Raw genomic sequence first — 26571 nt, 5'->3', positions numbered from 1 at the left:
ATTAATATTAATATTTTACATTAATATTTTAAAGGTTTAGAACCGGCAAGGATTGGTCCTCAGACATTATTCATAAATATTGGAGAGAGATGTAATGTTGCCGGAAGCAAGAGATTTGCCCGACTTATACGTAATAACCAGTTTCGGGTAAGATTGTAAAATATTATATCTTGTTTAACTGTAATTATTCTCTTATAATTTTATAAGGTCCTTTCATCTCTTTATTTTTCAATTTGAAATGAAATTATGATGATGAATGTCTGTAATGGTTTTAACATATTAATATCCAACAGCTATTTTAGGAAAGAATATTTTGAAATTTATGTATTCTTCATTTGTAAGTTAAAGTGGATTACTGAATTGTAAATGTAAACATAAAAGCATGAAATATTAACACAGTTCTTTATTTTTTTTTCCACACTACAAATGACAACTTATTGAAGTCTCACATTTATTTAATATAGTCACTTTAAACTCAACTTAATTGATGATGATGATGATAACAAATTAAGAACATTAAATAGGGTAGGTAAATATGTGTGAAATCAGAATTTTCATTATTCGTATTGATTTTGGCATTAAAATGACAATACTAAATCAATTAATAAATGTATAATTTGAAGATTTATTATTGTTAATTAATAGTAATTCATTCAGCATATAATTGAAGTGATAAGTGTCAGCAGTTTAAACTGCAGCACTGTAAACAAATAAAAATTAAAATGACTAACATTTAAAGCACTGGTTAAGACTGATATCTGCAAATATTATGCATTATTAGCCACATATCGAGGTTGATAATGCAAAAAGACAGCATAAAAATACATCTTTACATGAAAATAATAACTAGAATTCTGATTACAATAAACAAAGTTTTATAAGTGTACTGTAACTTAATTTTAATTTCCTATTGTTATTACTTTTTTATCTGTTATGTTTTTTTTGTTCTTAATTTGTGTGTTTTTTAACTTATTTTAACTTTTAAACTTGTGTTATTTCTTTTTGGGGTTGATTATCTGGGAGCGGAAATCAATTTTCTTCGAACTTTTCCATTTACTTGTAAATAAATAAATCTGGCAAGCAGCTACGTCCAGTTGTCGACAAGTCTTCTTTGACTATAAACATCAAAAGAATATTTAATAAATTTTTGCATATAAGTAAATCTTTAATATGTTTTACATGAAAGTAGATACACATGCAAAATAGGCACAATGTATGATGTACAGTATAGTACATACTTTCACATCACTAATCAATATAATGATTATAACTATCATATATATGATAATTATATGTTTGAAAGAAGCTGTGTATATGTTTTCATAAGCAAAAATGGTAAATTTTTAAAATTAGACTAATTAGATCTAAAGATAATAAATCTATGTTTAAATTATAAGAATCTAGATATCATTCTATTGTTATTAGGAATTTTTAGATTAAATACTTCATATTATTTAAATTACTTAATATAAAATACAATAATTGAGACTTTAAATTTATAATTGATAAAGGATGCACTTGAAATTGCCAAGCAACAAGTGGAAATGGGGGCACAGATTTTAGATATTAACATGGATGACGGAATGATTGATGGGTTGTACGCTATGAAAATGTTTTTGAATCTGATTGCGACGGAACCTGACATTGCAAGAGTAAGATAAATTATATGTTATTACTTATAAGTTTGTACTAATATATAAATGAAAAAATAAATTTATACAAATTGATAATGAATAGAATAGAATTTTTACTGTACAGTAACCTCTTCTCTACTTGTGGTATATTAATAATGTACTTCTGACATGGGAGGGTTCTGATGAAGAGTTCTATACTTTATTCAATTGTTCTCTGCCGTTTTCTCAATTTTACATTTACTAAAGTGGATTGGAAGGATGCAAGGATTGCTTTTTTGGATTTGATTGTACACACATCCCCAATGGGTTTTTCTTTTCTGTGATTCATAAATTCAAACAGAATAGAATTTCATAAAGTAAATATTTGGTAGTTCTTGAAAACACCCATATGATTCTAAATGTGTACAACTTTTTATGATTTATTTCTCTTCTTATATTGTTTTAAAACAATCAATGAATTAAAGAACATGAAGCTACAATAAGATTATAGTATCAAACATCACCTTGGTTTAAGTGTTTAATAGATATAAGTAATTTGAATATATTATGTATAGAAAATAATACATTTAAACAGTGAGTCAAATAATATGTTAGATGATATTAAAATCCTTTTTTTAACACAAGTACTTTCAACGACACAAAATCATCATCAGGCTAATGAACATCTCAAATTTTGGAACAGAATGTCACTGTGTGCATTATAATATTCTCAACGTTTATACATTTAAAATTCGCATTGGAATTCAAGGCTCATGAATATGAAAAAGAGTAAAAAATTTGAAACAAAAGACAAATAAAAATAAAAGATGCAACAGAACTCTCAAAACATGTTTTATGTCATGAGTCTGTGGAGCATTTGTTATAAAACAAATGAATAGGGTAGTTGAAAAGTTTAAAGTGTGATCCACAAGATAGGAAGCTTGAGTTTGGGTGTATTGCATGTGCGCAAGATGGAAGTGAGGAGGGTTTCCCAAATAAATAATACTCTACAATTGGCACAACATTTGAGGAGTGTGGTTTGGTCTCTATGACTTTTTTAGTCAGCTCTATGAAGCATCTACATTTTGTGATATTCTGTTGGTGCTCCACTAAATAACTCAACGGCATTCTGGTCATAGTGTCGATATAGTGTGTTTTGGGTGTGAAAGGGGTATAGCATAAAGCCCAGAATTCTCAGGAAGAGAGAGCCTGTCCGTATCATTACAGATAAGCCACTTAAAGTTGGCTGTATGGAGAGAGGCAGGAGGTGGCCATGTTTTTTAAGATGCAATAAATGCATATAGAGAGGGGACTAAGGTATGGAACTGGTGACTCTACCCATGTCAACTGTTCTTTTCGAATGTAGGGTAGTAGGTGGGAATATTGAATTTTTAAACCTGGTAAGAACGTAGTAAAATTTAACAGATGAATATCCTGTCTTGCATACGGCCACATGAACTATCTGACGGTTACTTTGTCTATTATTATATTATATTTGGTGTAGCGTTTAAAATACTGTTTGTTGAATCTTATTTGTCATCTGAGTTACATCTGTCCCATTAAAATCAGTATTGATAAGGTTTCTGCTCAGAGTTTTTTACCAATTATCATTTATTATACATATACATTCTATTCTGGAATATAATTGAACAGAGAAGTACAATTTGATAAGTGTATGTATATACACATAGTATATGTAAATGTGCATATATATGTCCTTCCTCTATCATGTATATATTGTAATCATGTATATATTTATAGGTTCCACTTTGCATAGATTCATCCAATTTTAATATCATAGAAATGGGCCTGAAATGTACACAAGGCAAATGTATAATAAATTCTATAAGTTTAAAAGAAGGAGAGGAAGACTTTTTATCAAAGGCACGATGTATTTCTAAATATGGAGGTGCCATTGTTGTTATGGCTTTTGATGAAGTTGGACAAGTAAGTGGCCAAATTACAAATACTGTAGAATTTAATTTTTATTTAAAGTAGTCTAATATGTCAATCTTTAGTAATTAAAAAATATTTATAAAACATTTAATAAGAGATGGCACCTAATGCCTACTTTTAATATCAAATTACTTAATAGCGATTATTTAATTATTAATAGCGATAAAGTAGTCCAATTCATTATAGTGATCATTTGGCTTGCTATAGCAATATAAATTTGGCTTGCTATAGCAAATATAAATTATAGTAGTTTATATTTAGTAATTTAGTATATAGTTTTTACAAACTTTTATGGCTTATCATCAGTGAACATTTTTAACTGTTTTGCATATTGTAGCAGAGTCATAGCTACAATAAAAGGTTGTCGCTGCAAAGGAAGATTATTTGTTAGTTCCTTATGCTGGATAGGGTGGAAGTGAAGATGTTTTTGTATCTAATGTATTTTACATGTACTGTATAAGAACAAATTAAAACTAATTCTTTTTTCCTGTCAAAATTATAATCAAATTCTAGATCACCATTGTAAAGAATGATTATCAATATGCAACTAACAATAATTCTGGGTGAAGTGCTGGAGATGGCTTATATAAACAGTTTGTTAGATTTTTTGAAAAATTGGCAATCCAGTTATTAATTTATCAAGAAGCGCTAACTGATTTATCATATTTTAAGTGTTAAGCCAGAGCTCACTGGATAAACATCCACCATTTTATCCTCGAGTAAAAGTGCACGGAATACTGATGGTTAGATCTTGACATCAACTAGTAGCAAAAGTCGAATCATGTGATCAACTCTGGCAGGATCAATCAGACTGTCCACACCATTTTGCACAACTATTTGTTTGTAAAATATGTTCTTGATGGGTACCCTGATATCTGACATTGATCTGAATGTGCTACTGCTCAAAGTATTCAAAAGTTAAAATCTTCTCACGTGAGTACTGGAAATATATAAATTAAAACTCCAAAATCTTTAAACGCTGGATTTTAAGCCTGATGAAGACCGAGAGTATGGTCGAAAACGTTTGTTTATTATTAAATTGATTACTACTGGACGTTTAAAGGTTTTGGAATGGATTTTAAGCCTGATGAAGACCGAGAGTATTCAAAAGTTGTAATGTCTGGTGGTAGATCTGGTTAACAATGTCTGCAATTGGTTGTCATTGGTAATGAAACTTGATTATATCACAGTTATGTCCTTCTCCAAAGAGTGAGAATTGCTCAGTTAGCTGTTGACAGAAATGAATGTCCAGAAGCACATTGAATTCCTTTGAAAAAAATCACAGTTACTATGCCCCAGAGTGATTACTTGAGGAAAAACAGTCTTAATTTGTTTTGACTTGTTCTTGGAAGAATATAGAGAAATATAATAATAATAATATATATATATATATATATGAATTTGACCAGGCCCATAATAGGTGCAGGTGATGAGAAAAAATCCTAATTTATCCAGACACTCCATCCATAAAATATTCCCAAGATTACCAACCCAGATTCAAACTCAAGTTCCCAGTGGCAGGCCAACACCTTTCTTGTCCTTATCTTCCCATATATATTATAAGAAAATTATAATTAAATAATAAGAAAATAATTTAAAACAGAAAACATATTTAGACTCTTGCCTTTATTGTTAATAATTAAACAATTATCATGTTATCAGGCAATAACATGATGCTAACTTAATTAATCATTCAGAAATTTCACTGTATCTAATTAATTATTGTCTTAATAATCTTCAGGCAACCAGTGAGAAAGATAAAGTAGAAATCTGCACCAGAGCCTACAACATACTTACCAAAAAGGCAAACTTTAATCCTTTCGACATAATTTTTGATCCAAACATATTAACTATAGCAACTGGTATAGAAGAACATAGTATGTACGGAATTAATTTTATAAATGCAACAAGAAAAATTAAGGTAATTTTACTTATTTAGATTTAAAAAAAAAAAAACTGTATTTTTGTTTGTAAAGTTTGCTTTACACACACCAATTTTTAAAGCAAGAGAAAAAATTAATATATTTTTATTTTAGAAAAATTTACCCGGCATAAGGATAAGCGGCGGCATCTCTAATCTTTCCTTTTCATTTCGTGGTATGGATCAAATTAGAGAAGCGATGCACAGCATATTTTTATATCATGCAATAAGAGTAATTATATTGATGCAAATTTGTTTTCTATAATTTAATCGTCAGAACTTATTAACTATTTGATTTTATTCAGAATGGAATGGATATGGGTATTGTAAATGCGGGTTGTCTTCCTTTGTACGACGACATCGAACCTAACTTGCTTCGTTTGTGTGAAGATCTGTTGTGGAATAAAGATAGCCAAGCAACAGATAAACTTCTACAATATGCTCAGGTATTTATTTAGTGAATTTTTATTATCGTTTTCGCTTCTAATAAGAAATTTATTCAGTTTTTCCTTAATTTTTTTATTAAATTAATACAATAGGTAATGTATTTTAAGTAATTTGTTAAAATGAAAAACAAAAATTCAGTATAGCAAGAGGTTGTCCATAAATGACGTCCACACTGAAAGGGAGGGAAGAGGTGAAGATAAGTCAGACAGAGGGGGTTGAACTTCAGTAGATGTCCATTTTATTATATATACAGTGAAATCTCAATCTATCTTAACTAACTAGAGTTTCCTTTAAATCATACTAGAGATCATGTGCCACTTGTAAGTTTTTAATGGCATACTTCCAAGCCAAGGGAAGACCCTCCACGTTCCTGACGTTAATGCATCTTTCTTTAAGCTTGCTTTTGTAAATTTCCATCTTTTCAGCCATTTATGCCAAAGTTGGAGAGTGTATCTGTTTCAGGACTTCCGCCTCATCCCATCGAACCAGAGAACCTTCTGCTTGTGCCATCTGGACCAATACTGTTGTATTAGATCCTTTTCTAATATCATACCTGTGTTCTCTGATTCTTACACCTAGGTTTCTAGTAGTAACCCCTACATATTCTTTTTTTATTCCTAATAGCTAGTTCTCGTAGGGAATCTTACACACACCTGCCTTATCTTCTTTTTTAATAACCCCTTTATCATTTCTAAGAATTTTGTACAAATTCGGAGCTCTTTTCAAGATCACCATTGCATCTTTAATGCTTGCGATTTCCTTCATAATTCCTCCTAAATACTTGTTGAATGTAAATTTCGTGTACTTAATGGACCTTGTCTTGAGACTTTATCATTACTGGCCTCAAATCTTCTAACAATTCCCACTATAACATTTCTCTTATAACCTAATGTTCCTGCTAATTGCATAATTCTTTCTATCTCTGTATCCCGGTCTATAACGTTTTCACAGTATATAAAAGCCCTTCTAACCAAAGCTCGAAATACTGCCAATTTATAACAATATGGGTCATTAGACATTGCAGGGATGCATAGTGGGCTATGCGTTGGTTTGATGAATACGCTGGTGGATATATGCTCTTTGCTAAAGATGATATTGATGTCATCTAAGATGATAACTATAACTAAAAACTTACAAGTGGCGCATGATCTCTAGTATGATTTAAAGGAAACTCTAGTTAGTTGCGATACTACTAAATATTAATACTGTCTATGTTATTTATTTTTACTTATATGTATCATTTACAATTTATTTTTTATTCTTATTAGTTGTTATGTTATCGGTTTTTGGTATTTTTGAATTTTGAACTTGTTGTTCCATTTATGAAGTATTCCATTTAGCCTGATAATGATCTATTGAGTGGATTGAAAAAGTTTGTTTTAATAAAAAATCTCTCAGCGAATAATAAGGTGTCGGCTACGTATTTGTTTATTTTTTGCTGGGTACGATTGTGGTTAATACAATAATTGATTTGTGTTCGAATTACTAAAAATTACTGGACACGGTTTCAAATATACCAGAACTGTAATTTCTATTTTCTTTTGTATTGATATATCAAGAGGCAGCTGATCAAGAAAATTTGAGGTTGTATAAAAATGCAATTACTTATATAAACGAATATAATATGTGCATTTGCCATTACAGTAGAGTCTCGAAAACTCGGCACTCGATAACCCGGTAGTCTGGATAACTTGGCCACACCCTGGCAGGGCAAAAAAATCCTTAGTTAATTAATTTTCATTATAGACAGCTTTATGCCTCATAAAGTATTTTTCTGAGGTCTGTCTTATCAGGTAAATTACTGTACACAGTGTATTCATTAATTTTCATTTTCATGTAGTAAAGGCTCTATGCCTTTATAAAGGATGTACTTTTCCTTTGTTTAAGGGTATTTGGGCAGTTTATTCTCTGTTGTATTCTCAAGTAAACAATACATACAAGTACAGTACAGCATTTTCTGAGGAAACACTCATACTTATTTTTTTAACCCCATTCCCAATAACCCGGCATTTTCACAAACTCGGCCACCCTTCGGTCCACGTTAGGCCGAGTTTTCGAGACTCTACTGTACTAATAAATCTGAAGACGTCAATGTTGAAAAAGAAGATTATGTGGAAAAGTGTGTTTGTAATTTTTCTGGTAACCAGTTCAAAATACATTTTTATATGTCACAATTTTCATTTGAAGTATGTAATATGCGTATAATTTATGATGCAGCCATCTTAACTTCTGTCTTCGGTGCTTCTGAACTTCACTGCTATTATCATCAATAAATAAAATATTTTATTTGTGTTAATTTAAAATACAATCAATTATTTTAATTAATATGAAAATTAGATAATAGTTAATGTGATGTTATATTTGCAAATAATTCTAATTCAGTTTTAAAATAAATAAAAAATTTAGAAAATAGGAAAAGACAATAAAACAGTAGTTCAAGAAAAAGATTGGAGATTTTATAACTTAGAAGAGAGATTAGAATATGCACTTATCAAGGTATTTTTAATTTACTGCCAAAATTTAAATACAAATATTACTTTTACTTATTATAAAATACTTTATCATCCAGGGTATAGATTTGTATATAGAACAGGACGTAGAAGAAGCGCGGCAACGAACAGATCTGTATCAGTCGTCATTGTCCATAATTGAAGGGCCATTAATGAAGGTTAGAAATAAATTTGAATTTTTAAAGTAATTTTTCTTCTATTTGTCGTATTTATTTTTAAAGTAATTTTTCTTCTATTTCTTCTAACTTATATTGTCATGGATGGGTTTAAGAATTACATCAAGTCTTGAATGGATGGATGAAAACAAAGTTAACTTGTAAATATAAATATATCAGCAATATCTTTGTATTCATAAACATATTTTCTTGAAAAAATTCCAAGTTATGTTACATTTCATTTCTATGTACTGTACAGTTACATCAATGAAATTAAGTAGTGTTAATAATGGTGCTCTTTAACTTTGTCATTGCAACTTTTACATTATCTTTGCTTGCTAAAAAGTAACAAAATGAAATGATTTTCAAAATCAGCACTAAAATATCCCATTCAATTCTCCATCCTATGTAACTATATTACTTTTGAATGAAAAGTGTGCTAGAGACTTTTCACTCATCCTGTATGTAATATATAAATTATAATAATCAATATCAAATATATATCATTATTATTATGGTTGAAATTACCTGAAATAGTGTTTATTACACAAAAACTTAAAGTTATTACCCATAAAATATATCTTGTTTAATTCTCTTCCCGGCATTAATCTATTTATTTTGCCTTATTTCATTATAAATAAAAATATGAAAACTTACTTTTAATATCTTTCATCATATTTCATTTAGATTAATTCACTGCACAATAATTTTTCAGCATTTTTTTCAAGAAAATGGGCTCTGGTATACTTGTACAGGCAAGTTAGCTTTGTTTTTGCTTGTACGTCTGAGTTCTTTATACTTGAATGGATAGGTTTAATGATGACAGGTTAGTGTCATCAAATTTACATCAGAGAAATGTACTTAATAGTATTAATTGTGTAATACTTTATTATTATACTAAAAAAAGATGTAAAAGTATTTATGTAGCAGGATTAATTATCTAAATGGAAAAAATATGACGAGCCTATAAACAATGATGTGAAGAAATTTGGCAAAGAAAAACTTTGTATTTTAGCTAATAGACATATAATAGGCACTGTCATCATGATGTTATTTATATTCTCATATAGTAACAAGTGTAAAGAGGAGTGAACAATTGCCAAATATAATTATATGATAATCTTATTGCTTAAAACTATTTTTTTTCTCCTGATTTGCTGTTTCTTGTCCATTTGTTTCTTTCCCCTTTAATACTATCACGATTATGAGGATATCGCGTCTCCTCCAGAAAACTAATGTCCATAGTTCACATATGCCAACCAATAAAATTTCAACAAATTTTTCCTTAATGCCCCAGGTAAGAATGGAAAGCAGTTTAAGAAATGTGTAAAAATCATTATCAGAGGTGATGTAATCACGATTACCGAAAACACATGTAATAAATACTATTGTAAGTGAATTGGATATCTTTGTTGACTATAAGAAAAATTTTGTTGTATTGTCCCTAAAAAATTCAAATTCTGGAGTAGTTTTAACTAACAATACCAAGAGAACAAATTTTGTTTTCAGATCCACTTGGAGATTAATAATAATTGATGATTGAATATTATTTAATAAAAATGGTAAAAGTAACAGTTATCAGCCACTCACAGCCGAAGATTATAGTTAATCCATTCTCACAATTTTCTATCGTGGTATCTGGCTATGATAGTATTTAAGATTTTTCATTATAAGAAGATCTGATTAGCAAGCTTGGACAGAAAGATTAGCAAGCTTGGACAGAAAGATTAGCATCATTCATCAAGTGACTGGGGCTGTGTTTTGAAAGCATTGTTGCCTGGATAGGATAAATTGTATTCTAAGATGAAAAATTTATTGAAATGGTTACATTTTATTATATTTTATACTCTTAGGGTATGAATATTGTTGGAGATTTGTTTGGTTCTGGAAAAATGTTCCTTCCTCAAGTAATTAAATCTGCTAGAGTAATGAAGAAAGCTGTGGCTTATCTGATTCCATTTATGGAAAAAGAGAAAGAAGGACAACTGTCAAATTTAGATAAAATTAAAGTAATAATTACAATACTTTAAAATATTTGAAAATTTTGAATTCCTAAGTGAAAAATATTTGAAATTTTAGAGTCGCTACGTTGGCACCGTTGTATTGGCAACCGTCAAGGGAGATGTACACGACATTGGAAAGAATATAGTTGCCATAGTATTAGGTTGCAACAATTTCAGGTAAAATAAATGTTACAATTAAATGAGTTAAGATTTAAATATGAATTTACTTCAATATAAATATTAATTTTAGAGTAATTGATCTTGGAGTTATGACACCTTGTAAAAACATTATAGAAACTGCCTTAAGCGAGAATGCTGGTAAGACATCAAAACAGTTTAAAATTTGTATAAAATTTTATTAGAAAATATAATTAATTTTATAAACGACAGATATAATAGGTTTGTCGGGACTTATTACTCCATCATTAGAAGAAATGATATTCGTTGCTAAGGAATTAGAGCGATTAGAAATAAAATTACCACTCTTGATTGGTGGCGCAACCACGTCAAAGTGAGATTATATATAAATAATAATTAGGAATGTCTTAATTAATTAAGTTTTCAATTAACTTCATTAAATTTCCCCAAAGGACTCACACTGCCGTAAAGATTGCACCGAGATATTCCCAGCCGACTATTCATGTTGTAGATGCTTCCAAAAGTGTTATTGTTGTAAGTTCTGGCAAATAATAGTAATTTATAATCTCAAATAAATAAATTGTGAGCAAAATAAATGTTTAAAACCGTTTTTATTATCAATTTTAAACGAAATTGTCATTAAAATAGATTTAAGTTTTGATGAAGATAAATTTTGCCTAAAAGTTATTAATACTGGGTGATTATAATTAAAATTACATTACTCAGAGTGATGTAGAGAATTTGTTGCATGGAGAAGAAAATTTGCAAATAAAAAATTTGTTGATTTTTAAGTCAGCAGATGTTGTCAGAGTGCTAGTAAAGCATTTTACTTACTAATTTCTCTTGATATTGCAGCTAGTTACAAGAGTCACATGAGGCATATTGAAGTGATCATGCTTCAAAGTGCCATGCATCAGTCAATACAGCTCATTACACAGATCTTCTCACCCATAAGATTATCCCAGCTTTGCAGGAAGTTTCTTATCCTCCATAATCTTCCTGCAGGATGAGGCACCATCTCATACTGCATGTATGACAACATAATTGTCAAATACCACATTTGGTGAGGATAGGTTAATTTCGCAAATGTTTTTTAATGCCTGGCCATTCATTCCCTGAGCAAAATCCTTGCAAGTTTTATTTATAAAGTTATTTGAAAAACTGAATTTACCAAAGTGATATTTAATCAATCTCTAAACTGAAAACAAGAATAACATGGCATGTTTCAGCCATTCCCCAAAACATGCTTCAAGCCACCATTTTCCATGCTGTATTTGCAAATTTTCTTCTGCATGTTCTTATGAAGACGTCTTTCACTGTAATCCAGGAGTAGATTCACTCTGAATACTACAAGTTTAATTATAACCATCCTATACAAGTAGTCCTTGGTAAATGCAATAAATAATTTCCTATAAAGGAATGCAGTAAGCAAAAATGCATTAAATGAATTCTTCATACCATGTCTAGTAGCATTCTTCTTTGCAACCACATTATAATGAAACTTGGTGCATGGTATGAAAATTATCAATAATTATTAAATTACATTAAAACAAAAGCATGTTAATCAAGGACTACATGCATAATTTAGTTTTTATGCCATTATTATACATTTAGCAACTTATTTACTCAGAATTTTAATGTATTTTTTCAATTTTTCATACAACAGATGCTTTTTACAGTGTTCTTCTCTAATGGATAGAAATAATCAACAGGATTTTATCGAAATGATTCACGAAGAATATGAAGACATACGAGAGAACTACTACCAGAATTTAAAGGTATTGAGTATACGGTTTAAAAACTGAATTTAACTTATTAAAATTTTGTTCAAAGTAAATAATAATGCAAATTAATTACTAGTACAATGCTAAATAGTGTTTTTATTTATTACAATGTATATTGTAATTAGCTACAAATTGGTAGATCATGAAACATATTTGCTTATGTATTTTTTTAGCATAAGGTTGACGTTGAGAACAAATCACACAGGAATACTTTTAGTGGAAAAAGGTCAGTTTATTGATAGGAAAGGATATGCATTTCGGGCTTAATGCCCCTCTTCAGTCCAGTGGCGTGCCGTGACATTAGATGATAGGGAAGCTGTGTTTCTGTAAGAAGCCGACTTCCAGGGACAATCAGTTAATTGCACGTGATGGTCTAGGGTCCATTTGTATTCGTTTGTTCGATAAGCCAGTAAAAACTGTAGACTTCTAAATGTATTTTTCATATCATAATTACATTCTGAATTGCTAGCCATGATTCAGAATGTAATTGTGTAGATTTATAACTTAACCCAACCGATAGGAATTTACTGGTATATTTTTATGATACTTCTGTATAGTAGACAGGTGTGAGATAAGCAGAGGGCCACGGGTTAATCCTACAATGACCACTTACTCTGCACAGGCTTGTGAAGCCCGATCTCGGCGTCGTCAGATGGCGGTAGGAGGGCAAATCGAGTGGGGAGTGCGTTGGTAAGCTGGCAGGTGCCGTTAGACAGGAGACAGGTCAACAGAATAACAAGCATTTATTAATTAACAAAACTAAGTTACAAAACTACTGTGAACCGCCAGGGAGGGTGTAGGCCTCCCGATCCGGCAACAGGTTGTTAAACCCTTTCACTGTCAGGATGTATGGAAAGATTCTTTTTCCCGCTGTAACGGGCTTTAATGTTTCGGGTCGAGTGGCGGAGGGAGGAGTGCGTCGGTAAGATGACAGGCGATATACGAGCAAACGAGGACACCAATTTAACAGGATTACAACGATTTATTAGCTACATAGATACAATAACTAATTTCAAAGGGAAAAATCTGAGTCCCTGAAACGCGAAAGACCGAGAGAGAGTTCACAAAAATTTGTTCCATACCTCTTTATGTCTTTAAATATTCTTAAGGAAAAAGGTTTTGATATCCAACGGGTTGGTAGGATAAGGATAATAATTTTTCTTCAGAACACAATATCGATAGGACACAGTATATTAATCGGACACAATATTCATAGGACACAGTATTAAAATGACGGCAGATGAACGCGACTCCCCCGAGAAGGGGAAGGGAGGGGTTTTTATAAGTTCGGCGTGGGAAAATGGTCATGTGACTAATTGTTGTGAGGTAAAGGGTACGCAGATGGGTCAGAGTTGTTCCCGGGCCCATGCTAACTATCAACTTTGGAGGTGGAATGTGGGATTAGTTTCGAAATGGACGGATGTTTACTTTAAACGAAAGGGGAGATCGGAAATTTTCCCGTTTTTTCGTTAGATTGTCGTTTAGGTTTTTTAAATTGGGGGTTTAGAAAAATGCTGAATATTAATCGGAGAATTCGGTAAAAAGTCCGGATCTCACACTACTAAAGCTAAATGCGATTATCTTAAAGTATGTACAGAAATTGGCGATTATATTCTTAGCTAGGTCGCTGTCCTAGTTTCTAGATCAGAGAGAGAGCGCTTTTATAAAATCTACCCCTAAATACCTTTAGGTGGAAGGGAGAGTTGGCGAACGTCGTCTGTATGGAAGGGTGTGGTGTCTTCACCATACCCTTCCACACCCCAAAAAGGGATTACAATCCCTTGTTGCTTTAGAGATTTGGAGTTGACATCTCTGGTTGTTAAGCATCTATGAGTTTTTTGCGCAAGCTTATCGATAAATTTACTGCTGAAACTGTGGGCTGTGGCGATGCGCTTGATGCGTTGGATTTCTCGTAGCGCGTCGTTAATGCTAGAGCAATGGGTAAAAGCTCTGCAGATAAGGGTCCTGAAAGCAGACATTTTGTAAGTAAAGAGGTCATTCGAGACCCTTGCCCAGTTTGCAAGCGAACCTGGCATAACGACCAAATGGGAAGAGGCGAGGATTACTATTCCTATGCACGACCACACCAAGCTTAGAACAGTCGAAACAATTAAAATATTTAAGCAATCCCTCAAAGAAGGTTGTATCAACAGCAGAGATGCGGACTCGCTCTCCTCCGCTTGGAAATCATTCTTCGACAACCCCTTGAAATAAATAGACCATCCCACCCTCAACGCGTGAAACCGTTAGTGCTCTTCTTTACTTGTCGCATTTATTTCCCATTCCACCCTCTAATCGTAACCCCCTTCCCATCCATGGTTGTTCGCACGCCTCTTCTTACTGTATCGTTGAATATTTATGGCCTCAACTATGACGTCACTCCCCACTAACCCCCTGTTGTGATTGTGCATCTCCTGTATGTAGCGTGCTTACTTTAAAAATTTTTTCCCCAGCTTTAGCAGGTATCCTATCTGCACACCTCCCTTCTTTACCAAAAGTTTGTATTTTCGCCCTCGGTATCGTCTATACCTATCATCGATGATGACGTCACTGGTAAGACGATACCTGGGTAAACATTGGCAGCATTTAAACTTCTAACCGACGCTCCACAGTGTACCCGAGGAAGGCCTATTAAGAAGGCCGAAAACGTTTGTACTCCTGTTAAAACGGCTAGAAATTAGTGAGAAAGGTTTTGTGCTGATATTCTTAGAAATAGTTCTAGCTACATATGCATAGTACCATATAAACTATGCTATAAACAAAAAATTGTAGGATTACTTACCGAGTGTGCACCATTCGATGATGCCAGTGCTTAAGCTTGTTTTCGTCGCGGAGTGGCGCATCAAATGGGGCTCACCTGTTTCCTGATAAATTATTTTTTTGTGAAAAATTTGCTGAACTTTGGAGACATCATTAATATAAATATAATTTTTATGGCCGTTAAATAATAAATGGTTTTAGTAAGTTTGCTGCTCGTTTAAACTCAACGGTTTGTGCAATATCTGTTATTGGTCTAGATTCGACCAATCCTGTCGTGACACAAGTTGGTGATGACGTTTTACCATATTTTCCGAGTTTCTTTTAGTTTGTCCATACGAATACAGTCTCAATTTTTTCCCTGTTATATACGAATCCAAATTATATGAACCTGTTTTATAGGGGGGTCTACTGTACTGTGTATGTAGTATTCTGAAATATATATATTGTGAAATTGTGGTACAGTAGACCGCCCTATAACGCTTAGATACGTTCCACGCTAAGTGAATGTTACGTTATATGAATGATTAAATACATGAGCCAATCGCAGCCCAAAAGGTGGGAACTTTACGGACTAAGGCTGTTCGAAAGGTTTTCTTATATAAAATTAACCGATTCTAGACTAATTCCACTCAACATTTCCAAAACACTTATAATTTTTTGGGAGTAATCTGTACAAACTATGCTATAAACAAAAAATTATAGGATTACTTACCGAGTTTGTACTGTTCGACTACGCCGTTGCTTAAAGCTGATTTTCGTTGCGGAACAGCACATGAAACTGCGGCCGCGATTTCTAATAAATAATTTTTCGCAGAAAAATAACTTGACCTTTGGAGACATCATTAATATAAATAATTTTTATGGCCGTTGAATAAGAAGTGTTTCTTTCACAAGAAATGTATAAAATTAGTACTGTATTTGACTTACGGTACGGTACCTAATTTACATACTGTGCAGACGATAACAAACTCAACTTACTAGCCTAAGATCTCCGTAGCGTGTTGCCAGGCAGCAGAAAGCATATATATAATTATAATAAACTTACAATAAATTAAGTTAATATATAATTATATATACAGTACCTAATTTATATATAATTAATATATAATTATATGTACAGTACCTAATTTATATATAATTTATATATAATACTAAACAGACGATAGCAAACTCAATTTAGCCGCTCTGTAGCATGGCGCAGGGTCGGAGGAAAGTAGTTCGGCTGCTCATCCACTATTGGTCCAGACTCTATCAATCTTGTCGCGAAACGACGTTATGGGAGGTATGTTATACGACAGTTTCTACAATTTTTTCGCTACGTTATAGGAATTGTCGTTATTGGAACGTACGTTATAGGGGGGTCGACTGTATTTGCATTACCTCTAAAATATGGTGCTGGGCAGTGTAGGGAGTAATAAAACTTCCATAAATCAATGGTTTGTTTGCATAAACTGACCTTCCTCACATAATCTGATCTAGATGATGATTGGCTAGGGTCACTTAATGAGATCCAAATTTGGTATTGATCTTAGAAGAATTGGATTTGTAGAGAACATGGAGATTTCTCTTAGTCGCGAGATGCACCTTACATACATTTTGGAAAAATAACAAATTGTAATTACTGTGAAGGATTAAGTTTTACGTAAGACTCCAACAGTGCTTACGTATAGTAAACCAAAAAGTTACAAACAATTGCTGCTTAAAAATAAATTTATGAGAAAATGGTATAAGTGACTATAAAAATATCATTGTAAACTTTACAGTAAATTTAAAAACATCATATTTTCTTAGTCTCAGAGATTGATAAAGCTTTAGAGATGTTAATACATGAATTAAATCTTTCCATAAATCATTTTAATATAAATTACTTTAAACATTAAAACTCTTTTCAGCATAAAAATTACATATCATTAGAAAAGGCTAGAGATAAGAAGTTAGATATTGATTGGATCAGAAGACCGAAACCAGGTAAGGAAACATGGACAAAAATAATATAAACTGTTATTACATCTAATAATTATTTACTCATTTCTTTGTTCAGTTAGACCCACTTTTCTCGGTACAAAAGTATTCGACGACGTAGATTTAAATTTTCTAGTTCCGTACATTGATTGGAAACCATTTTTCGACGTGTGGCAGCTGCGTGGTAGATACCCAAACAGAAGTTTTCCTAAGATCTTTAAAGATAAAACAGTTGGCAAGTTTGAATTTTGAAATGGTAAAATGGCATTTTCTTCTAGTATTGAATATGCGTGTTTAAGCATTCGATACTTTTCGTTACGACAGGAACTGAGGCAAAGAAATTATACTGCAATGCCAAAAATACCTTAGAAATGATAATCAAAGACAGATTGCTAAAAGCCAAAGGAATTGTGGCATTTTATGCAGCAAACAGCAAGGGAGACGACGTAATTTTGTATTCGGGTGATAATTTATTGAAAAGTACTCCACTAGCCATACTTCACGGATTGAGACAGCAAGTAACGACATATTTTTAGCATGTTAAATAAGAAGCTAAAATAGAAAGTAAAGAAAAAAATGAATTTAATATTTATAGCTAGAAAAAGATTCTGCAGCAACAGAAGATCCTTATCTGTGTTTGTCAGATTTTGTTGCTCCAGAAGACAGCGGAATAAACGATTACATTGGAATGTTTGCAGTGTCTGCAGGATTTGGATGTAAAGAAATGTGCAATAGGTGATAAAGTTTGTTATATTCTACTAATTAATAAGTTTATTATGTATTTAAATCCTCCCTATGGTAATATATGCTATTTTTTTAAGATTGGAAGAAAATTTGGACGATTACGGTGTCATAATGGTTAAGGCCTTGGCCGATAGATTAGCCGAAGTGAGTGCCATTTAAATGGTATTTTCATTTTTTAACGTGGTATAACTCAGTAACAGTTTAAACTAAAAAAGCAGAATTTTTCATATAAAAGACATTTATATCTATAATTTACTTAAAAACTGTTCCATAGAATGCTATAGAAAATTAGCACATAGAAAAATTATTGCTAGAATCATTAAAAAATACTTTTAACAGTCAATAGCTGGTAAATTTCCAAATCTCCAATTTTTCTGTCTTAGTATTTTATCAGCTGAGCCAATTCCATTCGGCAGTTGTTGATGTTGGAATATTTGAGTGATGATATCGAAGTGCAAGTTTTCTATATTATTTCTTTGAAGTATAGGTTTAATTAGAATCATTAACTGAATGGCTTTCCATATTGCACACATTCACTTGTTGATTTTACCCATATTCTGTTTGATTTTTAGCTCATATTTTACTTACATTTAACCTTAGCTACAGTTTTTAAAAAATGATTCGAGTATCAGTGGTATCAAATGCAAACACCAGTGTACATTTAATGTATTCGTAACCTAAGTTTATAGCAGGCCATGGTCTGTTAGAGCCTTGGGAGGCATATTAACCCACCTGAATAATCATTACTTTTATGATTCAACAATATCATTGTTTAAATTCTCCAAAATGATCTACTGGCCAAGTTGGAAGGTTAAGGAATAAAATGTCACCAGCTATTATTGACTTTTTGCATCTTTTAATAATTATTTATTTAGATCTTTTTAATAGATAATTTCTTTTATTGTGGATATCTCACCATGTGCAGATACAAATGCAGCACATATGCTTTTGATTGCTTTGCATCCTCTACATTGGAGATCTCCTCACATTGGAGATCAATAAACATTGAATAACTTTATAGCAAAAAAGAAGAATCTCCTGGTGAACATGAACTCCTTCAACACCAGCTAAGAGTATATTCACAAGACTGTTACCAATTACAATCTACCTGACCAGATCCACCCATTGCTGGACGAGGTCCTGGAGCATGGCCTTGATCTCAATGTTGATCAACCTATCATTCACCCTGCAAATCAGATCATTTCTAATTTTGACCCCCACTCCCCTCAAACCCCTGGGGGGCTCTGCATCTACACTGATGGCTCCAAGACGTCCGGAGCTGTTGGTGCAGCAGCCTGTCTGGAAGACCCACATAAGAAAATCTTTTGGGAAGTGGCATTTAAACTTCATAAGAGCACTAACAACCAAGCAGAGTCTCTGGCAATTTGGAAAACCCTGAAGTATGTGCAAGACAACATTCAACTGTTCAGGGATAGAACGATAAACATCATGAGCGACAGTTGTACGGCCCTACAGCAAATTAAAAAATCGAAATCATTAACTCCCTGAATATCATCAAGGCACTCAAAGTTGCTGCTTCCATTAAATTCTACTGGGTTAAAGGACACTCTGGCAACAGGGGCAATGAAAGGGTAGACGGCCTTGCTAAGAAAGCACACAAGGTGGCCTTTCACCTCTCCTACTCCTCTGTTCCAATCTCCTATGTATGCAGAGAACTTTCTGCTGTTCTTATGTCATGGTGGCAAAGGGAGTGGGACAACAGTTCCACCACAATTTCCTCCCTGACGTTGCCCATAAGGTCCAACCTAAAACACCTGAGCACAAATCACGCTCTTATCCAGATATTAACTGCACATGGAAACTTCAAATGCTACCTGCACTGCTTCCTAAAAAAAGGGAGACAGTCTCTGTGACTGTACAATCAAAGAAAAAGATGAACATCAAGCAATTTGATGTTTATGTCATTCCCTTATTGCTTATTTCCAATAACAATTCCTTCCCTCTATACACATTTTTTAATTAAATATTAATACTAGGAATGAATCTGTCGTAATTTTAAGGCAGAAAAGGAAGGAACACATCAGAACTCAAAAATTAAGTGAAATAAATTAATAATTCAGAAAAAGTATACCATTTCCTTGATTCTCAGTCATTCTGATTTTGTAGGGAAGGAAGATATGTGAACAATGTTTGATAAACTCCAAGTAGTTTCGTGGAAAGTATATAAATAACATTGCTACTAGCAATGCTATTTATATACTTTGCATGAAACATTTCACATTAACAACAATGCAATTGATATATATGAGTTTTCACAAAAGTTTTTGGAGATTAATATTCCATGTATATAAACCTTTTTACACGATTACAAAATATGTATTAATTCATTAATTAAAACTGCAGGGTGATTGAAAAATAACTAGGCATCAAGAAATTGCTATACTTTTTATATTTCTAAAGCAATGATGATGAAAATTATTTGACATGTAACTTATTAAATGGAAATATTTGTATACCTTAAAATTCAACATAGGCACCAATGCCATCCACCAACTTCCTAAAATGACTGGGGATTGTGGTGTGAATGGATGACATTTCTCTGTGTATGTACAACCGATGCTTTGAATGACAATTCTTCATTGTTTCCAGATAGGTTGTGGCATGATGTCCCTTCACTGTACACCACCATCTCTTCATAATAAACACTAATTTCCATACCTCGTAGTGTGAAGCAATCTGCACTCACTCTCGAGTAGACATGTGGTCGGACATCTTTTTTGCCACTGTACAAGCAGCCTCTTTTGGTCACTGCCAACTCTGTCAATGTAGGAATTATAAAATTCCATTGATTTATGTATATGCCTGCATAAATTATATTATGATTTCATTATTATTACAAAAGTTATAGTGATTTCTCAATGCATAGTTACTTTCCACCCATGATGTAAGATATAAGCTAGTTTTCTCAATGCAAATTATGATTTTAAATTTTTTTTTCCATTTGTTCTTTAACATTAACAATAAAACTTTTCATCCGTAAGGCATTTGCCGAGATGCTACACGAAAAAGTAAGGAAAGAATTATGGGGTTACTCTTCAGATGAGTCCCTGGATTCATTTGCTTTGCACAAGATTAAATATCAGGTGAGTCTGTAGAAATAGTAATTTTAATCTATAATAATTCCAAGAATTATATAAAAAGTTTAAATTGATAATCTTGAGTAAGAAGTTAAAAGTGTAACCCTCTTTAAATGCTACAAATAAAAAAACTACATTTTACAAAAATTTAAAAAGTAATCATCGGTAGCAGTGATTAGAATGTTTGAGAGCCAGAACATTAAATTTTGTAAATTCCAAATGGCTTTCTTGGGAATTGGAAGAAGAGTGAATTTGAAATTAATATATTCAATGCCGCTGCTAGGATATCTCACACTTGCAATTCCTATTTTTTTACACTCCTTAGTTCAACTATACTGTGAATACCTACTTTTTTTATCACCATCAAAACTCTTTTGAACTGAGTTTGGATGGTATGAATGCCTGGCAATGTCGTTATACAAGTCCTTACAAGTTTGTTCTTTGCCGGAAGAGAAACTTTCCACCAGGAAGCTACTTCACACATGTTTGATTGTCCAATAATATAAATTCATATAAATATATAATGCAAGCATTAACACTTTGACAATTGAAGCTTGTAATTTTACTTTTGCGACATTTTTTGTTTTTCATAACTTAAATTGGGCACTTAATTAGGAATGTCTTTTGGTGCATGGTGCACACCCTGCACATCTGCTTACGGCAGCTATTATTATATTTGCCACTGGCAAAGATGGTTAAGACACCACTCTATCACTCTGGGAGACCTGGCATCAAATTTAGGCGACTTTTTGGGTGTGGTCTGTCCCAGGCATTTAGGGCTCTCATTGTGCACTAGAAAAAAAGGCCTTTTTATGCCCATGGGGCAGAAAGAGTAAAAAAAGAAAGTGATAATGTGCCAAATGTGTTCCAATTTTTAAAAAAACAAAAAGTAGCTTTAAAAACAACTTCTGTAATCAGAGAGGAAGAATAATAATCCACAAAAACTAAAGGTTTTTGTGGATATAACAGTGTTGTGTCCGTTATAATATGCACTAACGTTTTCGACCTCCAAGGTCTTCTTCAGGTCTGACTAAGCGGTGTCTCCTCCTGACCATAGAAATGATGATGTCTGAGATGTAAATAATGCGCATATTGCGTTTCACCCCTCCACTTGTCCCAGTTCGAATTCTTCGAATAAGTATCTCCAAGCCTGTGCGATCGACTCTCCGTCTCTAAAGTTGATGCAGGTGCCCCAACGTTGGCTTTAAAGATCTTCCAGGCCTCCAGGTGATGGATGTGATCAATACGAAATGCCTGTCTGATCACTTTGGTGTTTCGGAAGTCCGCCCGTAGTTCAGGGTCAGACGAGTTCGCAGGGATGAACCGCAAACTGGACCAGCTTCCATTTTTCATCCCCGCGAACTCATCTGACCCCTTTGCTCACAAAATTGCAGCCTTCCGTGCCCTAACCAGATCAAGTCGCAGACCCATTTGATTTTAGAACACTTTCTTCAAACACTTTAATGACAACCAAATTATGGAAATTTTCTAATTTTAAAATGCTTCCATTAAAAGTAAAAACAGATTCTTATAGAAAAGTTACCCAAAAAAGATATACAAATTATAAAAATTACCAAATATTTCTCTCTAACACAGTATGATTTCTAACTTTAACACTGCGATGAGTAATAATAATCCACAAAAACCTTTATATAACAGTGTTGTGTCCGTTACAATACGCACGTTAGTGCATATTGTAATGGACACAACACTGTTATATAAAGCTGTGATATGCACTAACTAATCTTAGCAATTAAAAGCATTATGAAATGAAAAATGCAAATATTTAGAGTGAGATACAATAAGCCTGGCTTAGTTTAAAGTGGTGTTTTTAATTAAGATAATAGATAATTTTTATGTGAAAGTAGGATTTAAATATACTGCATATAAGGTGTTTTAATAGTCATATTCATATGAAACATATTTTTGATTACATATAGATTTATCATCATTTTTATCAAAAAAAAGAAGGAATATGGAATATGAATGTCAAACGTTGAGCACTATTTACAAGATAGCGGTGCTTGACGTTTGACATTCATGTTTTAGAGGTGAAAACTTTGGCCACAACCTTGCTATTAAAGAGATGAACTTGTAAAAGATTTATATTTTCTTAAAAGAAAAAAACATTATACTTGTTAAATTTAACAGGGCATCAGGCCTGCTCCTGGATATCCAACCCAACCAGACCACACCGAAAAAATTACTATGTGGAAACTAATGAAAGTGGAAGAAGCGACCGGAATCAGACTGACTGAAAGTTTGGCCATGGATCCAGCCGCTTCGGTCTGCGGTCTGTATTTCTCCCATCCCGAGGCGGTCTACTTTTCTACGGGAAAAATAGCAAGGGATCAGGTGAGTCGCAGTGTCTCTTCCATCTCTTTTGCATTTCAAAATTTTTACAAGTGCAAATTTTAGGTGGAAGATTACGCAAAGAGAAAGGGTTTCCCGGTCGATAAAGTAGAAAAGTGGCTTGCACCTATTTTAGGTTATGACCGAGAAGAACTGGCATGATAATTCGTAAATTTAGGAAATTTTTATATTTATTGTATAAATATTTTCATATTAAAACAGAGAGATATTTAAGTTTTCAAATACAATCTTTGTTAATAATTCACATCAAATTTTCTTTTATAAATATTTCTTAAAACACACATTACAGTAAATTTGTTGATGGCTAAATATATCAATCAATCATACCAAGTATTCTTTATGGGTTGTTTCTCTCATGTATCCATTGCATTTCTCATAAAATTTGTATAGACTGGTGTATTTTGTTTTGTTTACACATACTCCAAAGAACCATAAAATAAACTCTAGTATGTGCTTTACCGAAAATATGGGCTGTTTTCAATCACTACTCCCCAAAATATTTAGAAGTACGAAATAAACTGCCAAATTATTGGGCTATAATATGGCTATGTAATTAATTATATTCTAAATAATTTGTCTTAGAGGTAGACAGTTATGCTTTGGCTTTAATTAGAACAGCAGAATGGCACAATGGATCGTTTTTATTTTCTAATTATAGAATGAATAGTTAAGTACAGTCTTTAAACTTCAATCTGACGAAGGTAACCCCTCACACTTATCCATTTTATCTTTGTCACATTCAGTTAATCTCTACTTTCAGTTTTCTGTCACCATTCTCTTGCGTGATTGCCGAGTTGACATTGGTTAATTATTTTTCAGCAAAATCAGACTGTGCCAGAGGGCTAAGCTGTCGAGTGCTTTGTACAATTAACATATTCTTTGGACAAGAATTGTGATTATCTCGAGCAAACATTTGGAAGAAAGAATTCCATGTCTTTCTTGTAATAATTTTGCTTGCATTTTTTTAAAAATTTGATATCAGCTTTGCATTTTATATATAAACACATAATTTCAAAGGTTCTATCATGTCCTAACTTGCTTTAACCAAATCAAGCCAATACACAATCCATACATTCTATTTGTCTATTTCTTGTTAAGCTTCTGCCTCAAGTTTCTTTGTCCTGTGTTAATTTGCAATATGGTAGTCTAAGTAACATATTGTTTTTTCTTTATTTCATCTAGTGATAAAAATATTGGCTCTCTCTCCTCTTGTTCACTACTTTATATTAAATTTGTTATGCTTGCCTTCTATTGCATTATTAGTTCTGAATTCATCCACAGTTATTCTTTCATATAGACAACTGAGCCATTTGGATGTGTCAGTTGGCTATTGTGATGAAAGTGATTATCTTCTACCTTGAGCAGGTTGTCCATGTGTGTGTTCTATCTATATAATCTACATCATCATTGTTTTCTTCATTCAGCTGGTTCAGTAATAGTTTTCAAATGCTGTAACATCACCGGGGCAAAAGCCAATCATATGACGCACAACAACCATTGCATTATTGCACTGTTTGTCTTCATTGTATTGGCTCTTAAGCCCAACTATTGAACTTCTGTGTATATCGTCTGTCCAAAATGAGCATACATGTAAAAAGTCTTTTAGTGGCTTTTTCCAAATTCATCACAATTGGCAAGGGTTATGTTTGGAATTTGCATTTTGCTTGCTGTTTCTTTAAGCATTTGTAAAAGTTATATGAATTCTCTTATAATTTACTTTGCATGAGGACATTTATAGTAAAAGCTGTGTAAACTGCAATCGCGTGGTACTGAATATTTTTTCCATTTTGAATGGTTCTTTTTAAATGCAGAAAAATCACTCAGTTCTGAAGAATTTCTCCTGTTTAAGCAGGTTTCCATTTTATTTGTGTTCTGTTTTGGTCAAGTTTCACTGTACATAAAGAAAAACATACCATTCATCCCACTTGTCCATGCATTGTCCAAAATGTCCAAATTTAGTAAAACATATTTGGCATTATTTGAAACATTCCATATTTGAGGAAAACAGGTAACAAAGATTGTCACAGATGGCAAATATAATGATTCTGTTTTGAGTGTCACCCTGATAGTTATCATTTAGATTATTGTCGTGTAAAAGAAAGCAATGACCAGATATTATGCTTGAATAAAGTACAACTATCTCTAGGTCTATGAAGTCTCTGAGAACTTCTTGGCAGGATTGAGACTCTGCTCCTGTTTACAAATTGGTGAAAGAACTGATTTTCAGGTATATTGGAGCATCAGATATGCCCTCAAATTTCTTATGGACAAGTTTAATTGAATGCGCTGCTGGTTGTTTGACAGCGTTGTTTCAAATTTATTTTAATCCTCCTCGCTACAGTTTATTTGCTTCATGATGCATGTGTATGTTTCTTAGTTTGCATTTTCATTCCATCATTGCTACTTATTGATACTTTTCTTCCATTATATATTTCTCTTCGATTGTATTTTCAAAGGGAACTCACATTGAGCATCTGTGACAGCCAGTGTCACAGATGCTCAGAGTTCCCTTCATTACTCTGGAGCAACGGTGGGCAACCCCCGGCCCGCGGGATGTTTAGAAGAAATTATAAATAAATATTTTTCAATGTAATTTGTCTAGTTTAAATTGAATATTTATTTCTGAAGTGTTGCGGCAGCAATGACAAAAAAAATAAGGGAGTCATTTCTTTATTCAAACAAAAAATGAAAGAACTGAATTTTTCTAAATTATTTATATCTCATCGCATCATCCATCAAGAAAATCTATGTGCAAAAGCTATGCAATTAGAAAATGTAATGTCTGTCGTATCCAACTATATAGTGCTGTTTTTATTGTGTTTAAAGTCACTCAGATTTTACAAATAGGTGAGCCGTTCACAGCCCGGCACACGCATTTCTAAAATCTAAGTGACTCATACAACATGGAATTCATATAAAACAGAATAATCAACAGTGTTATAGGAGGGTCAACTGTAGTAATTAATTTATTTATTAATTTATTTCATATTTGCAAACTAAAAATTTAAAGGTCACAGGGTGTCAATTAACTACTATGGCCCGCGGAAAAAACGTAAAATTTATTCTGGCCCATGTTATAAAAAAGGTTGCCCACCCTTGCTCTGGAG

At 32.6% G+C, this 26571-nt stretch overlaps 1 protein-coding gene across 4 annotated transcripts in view; it reads left to right on the top strand.

Moving 5' to 3' along the window:
* Nucleotides 1-23690, top strand: part of LOC111622297 (methionine synthase-like) — a 35346-nt gene extending 11656 nt beyond the window's left edge. For 2 of the 4 annotated variants that reach the window (XM_023364655.1, XM_023364656.1), the window contains exons 10-31: nt 35-147; nt 1512-1652; nt 3375-3560; nt 5311-5490; nt 5606-5722; nt 5796-5936; nt 8344-8433; nt 8507-8605; nt 10456-10611; nt 10682-10782; nt 10856-10923; nt 10996-11116; nt 11196-11277; nt 12423-12521; nt 17180-17255; nt 17329-17484; nt 17574-17767; nt 17845-17984; nt 18071-18137; nt 20996-21097; nt 23243-23446; nt 23510-23690. In XM_023364655.1, the coding sequence (XP_023220423.1) occupies nt 35-147; nt 1512-1652; nt 3375-3560; nt 5311-5490; nt 5606-5722; nt 5796-5936; nt 8344-8433; nt 8507-8605; nt 10456-10611; nt 10682-10782; nt 10856-10923; nt 10996-11116; nt 11196-11277; nt 12423-12521; nt 17180-17255; nt 17329-17484; nt 17574-17767; nt 17845-17984; nt 18071-18137; nt 20996-21097; nt 23243-23446; nt 23510-23605 (2729 nt within the window). In that variant the 3' untranslated portion in view covers nt 23606-23690. The remainder of the gene's footprint in view (nt 1-34; nt 148-1511; nt 1653-3374; nt 3561-5310; nt 5491-5605; nt 5723-5795; nt 5937-8343; nt 8434-8506; nt 8606-10455; nt 10612-10681; nt 10783-10855; nt 10924-10995; nt 11117-11195; nt 11278-12422; nt 12522-17179; nt 17256-17328; nt 17485-17573; nt 17768-17844; nt 17985-18070; nt 18138-20995; nt 21098-23242; nt 23447-23509) is intronic. The other 2 variants (XM_023364658.1, XM_023364657.1) reach the window with 2 other exon arrangements.
* Nucleotides 23691-26571: the final 2881 nt, after the last annotated feature.

This window comes from Centruroides sculpturatus, unplaced genomic scaffold, assembly GCF_000671375.1.
Source record: "Centruroides sculpturatus isolate CEXI.00-Female unplaced genomic scaffold, Cexi_2.0 scaffold337, whole genome shotgun sequence".
NCBI classification, from domain to species: Eukaryota; Metazoa; Arthropoda; class Arachnida; order Scorpiones; family Buthidae; genus Centruroides; species Centruroides sculpturatus.
This window is presented reverse-complemented; position numbering and strand designations above follow the sequence as displayed.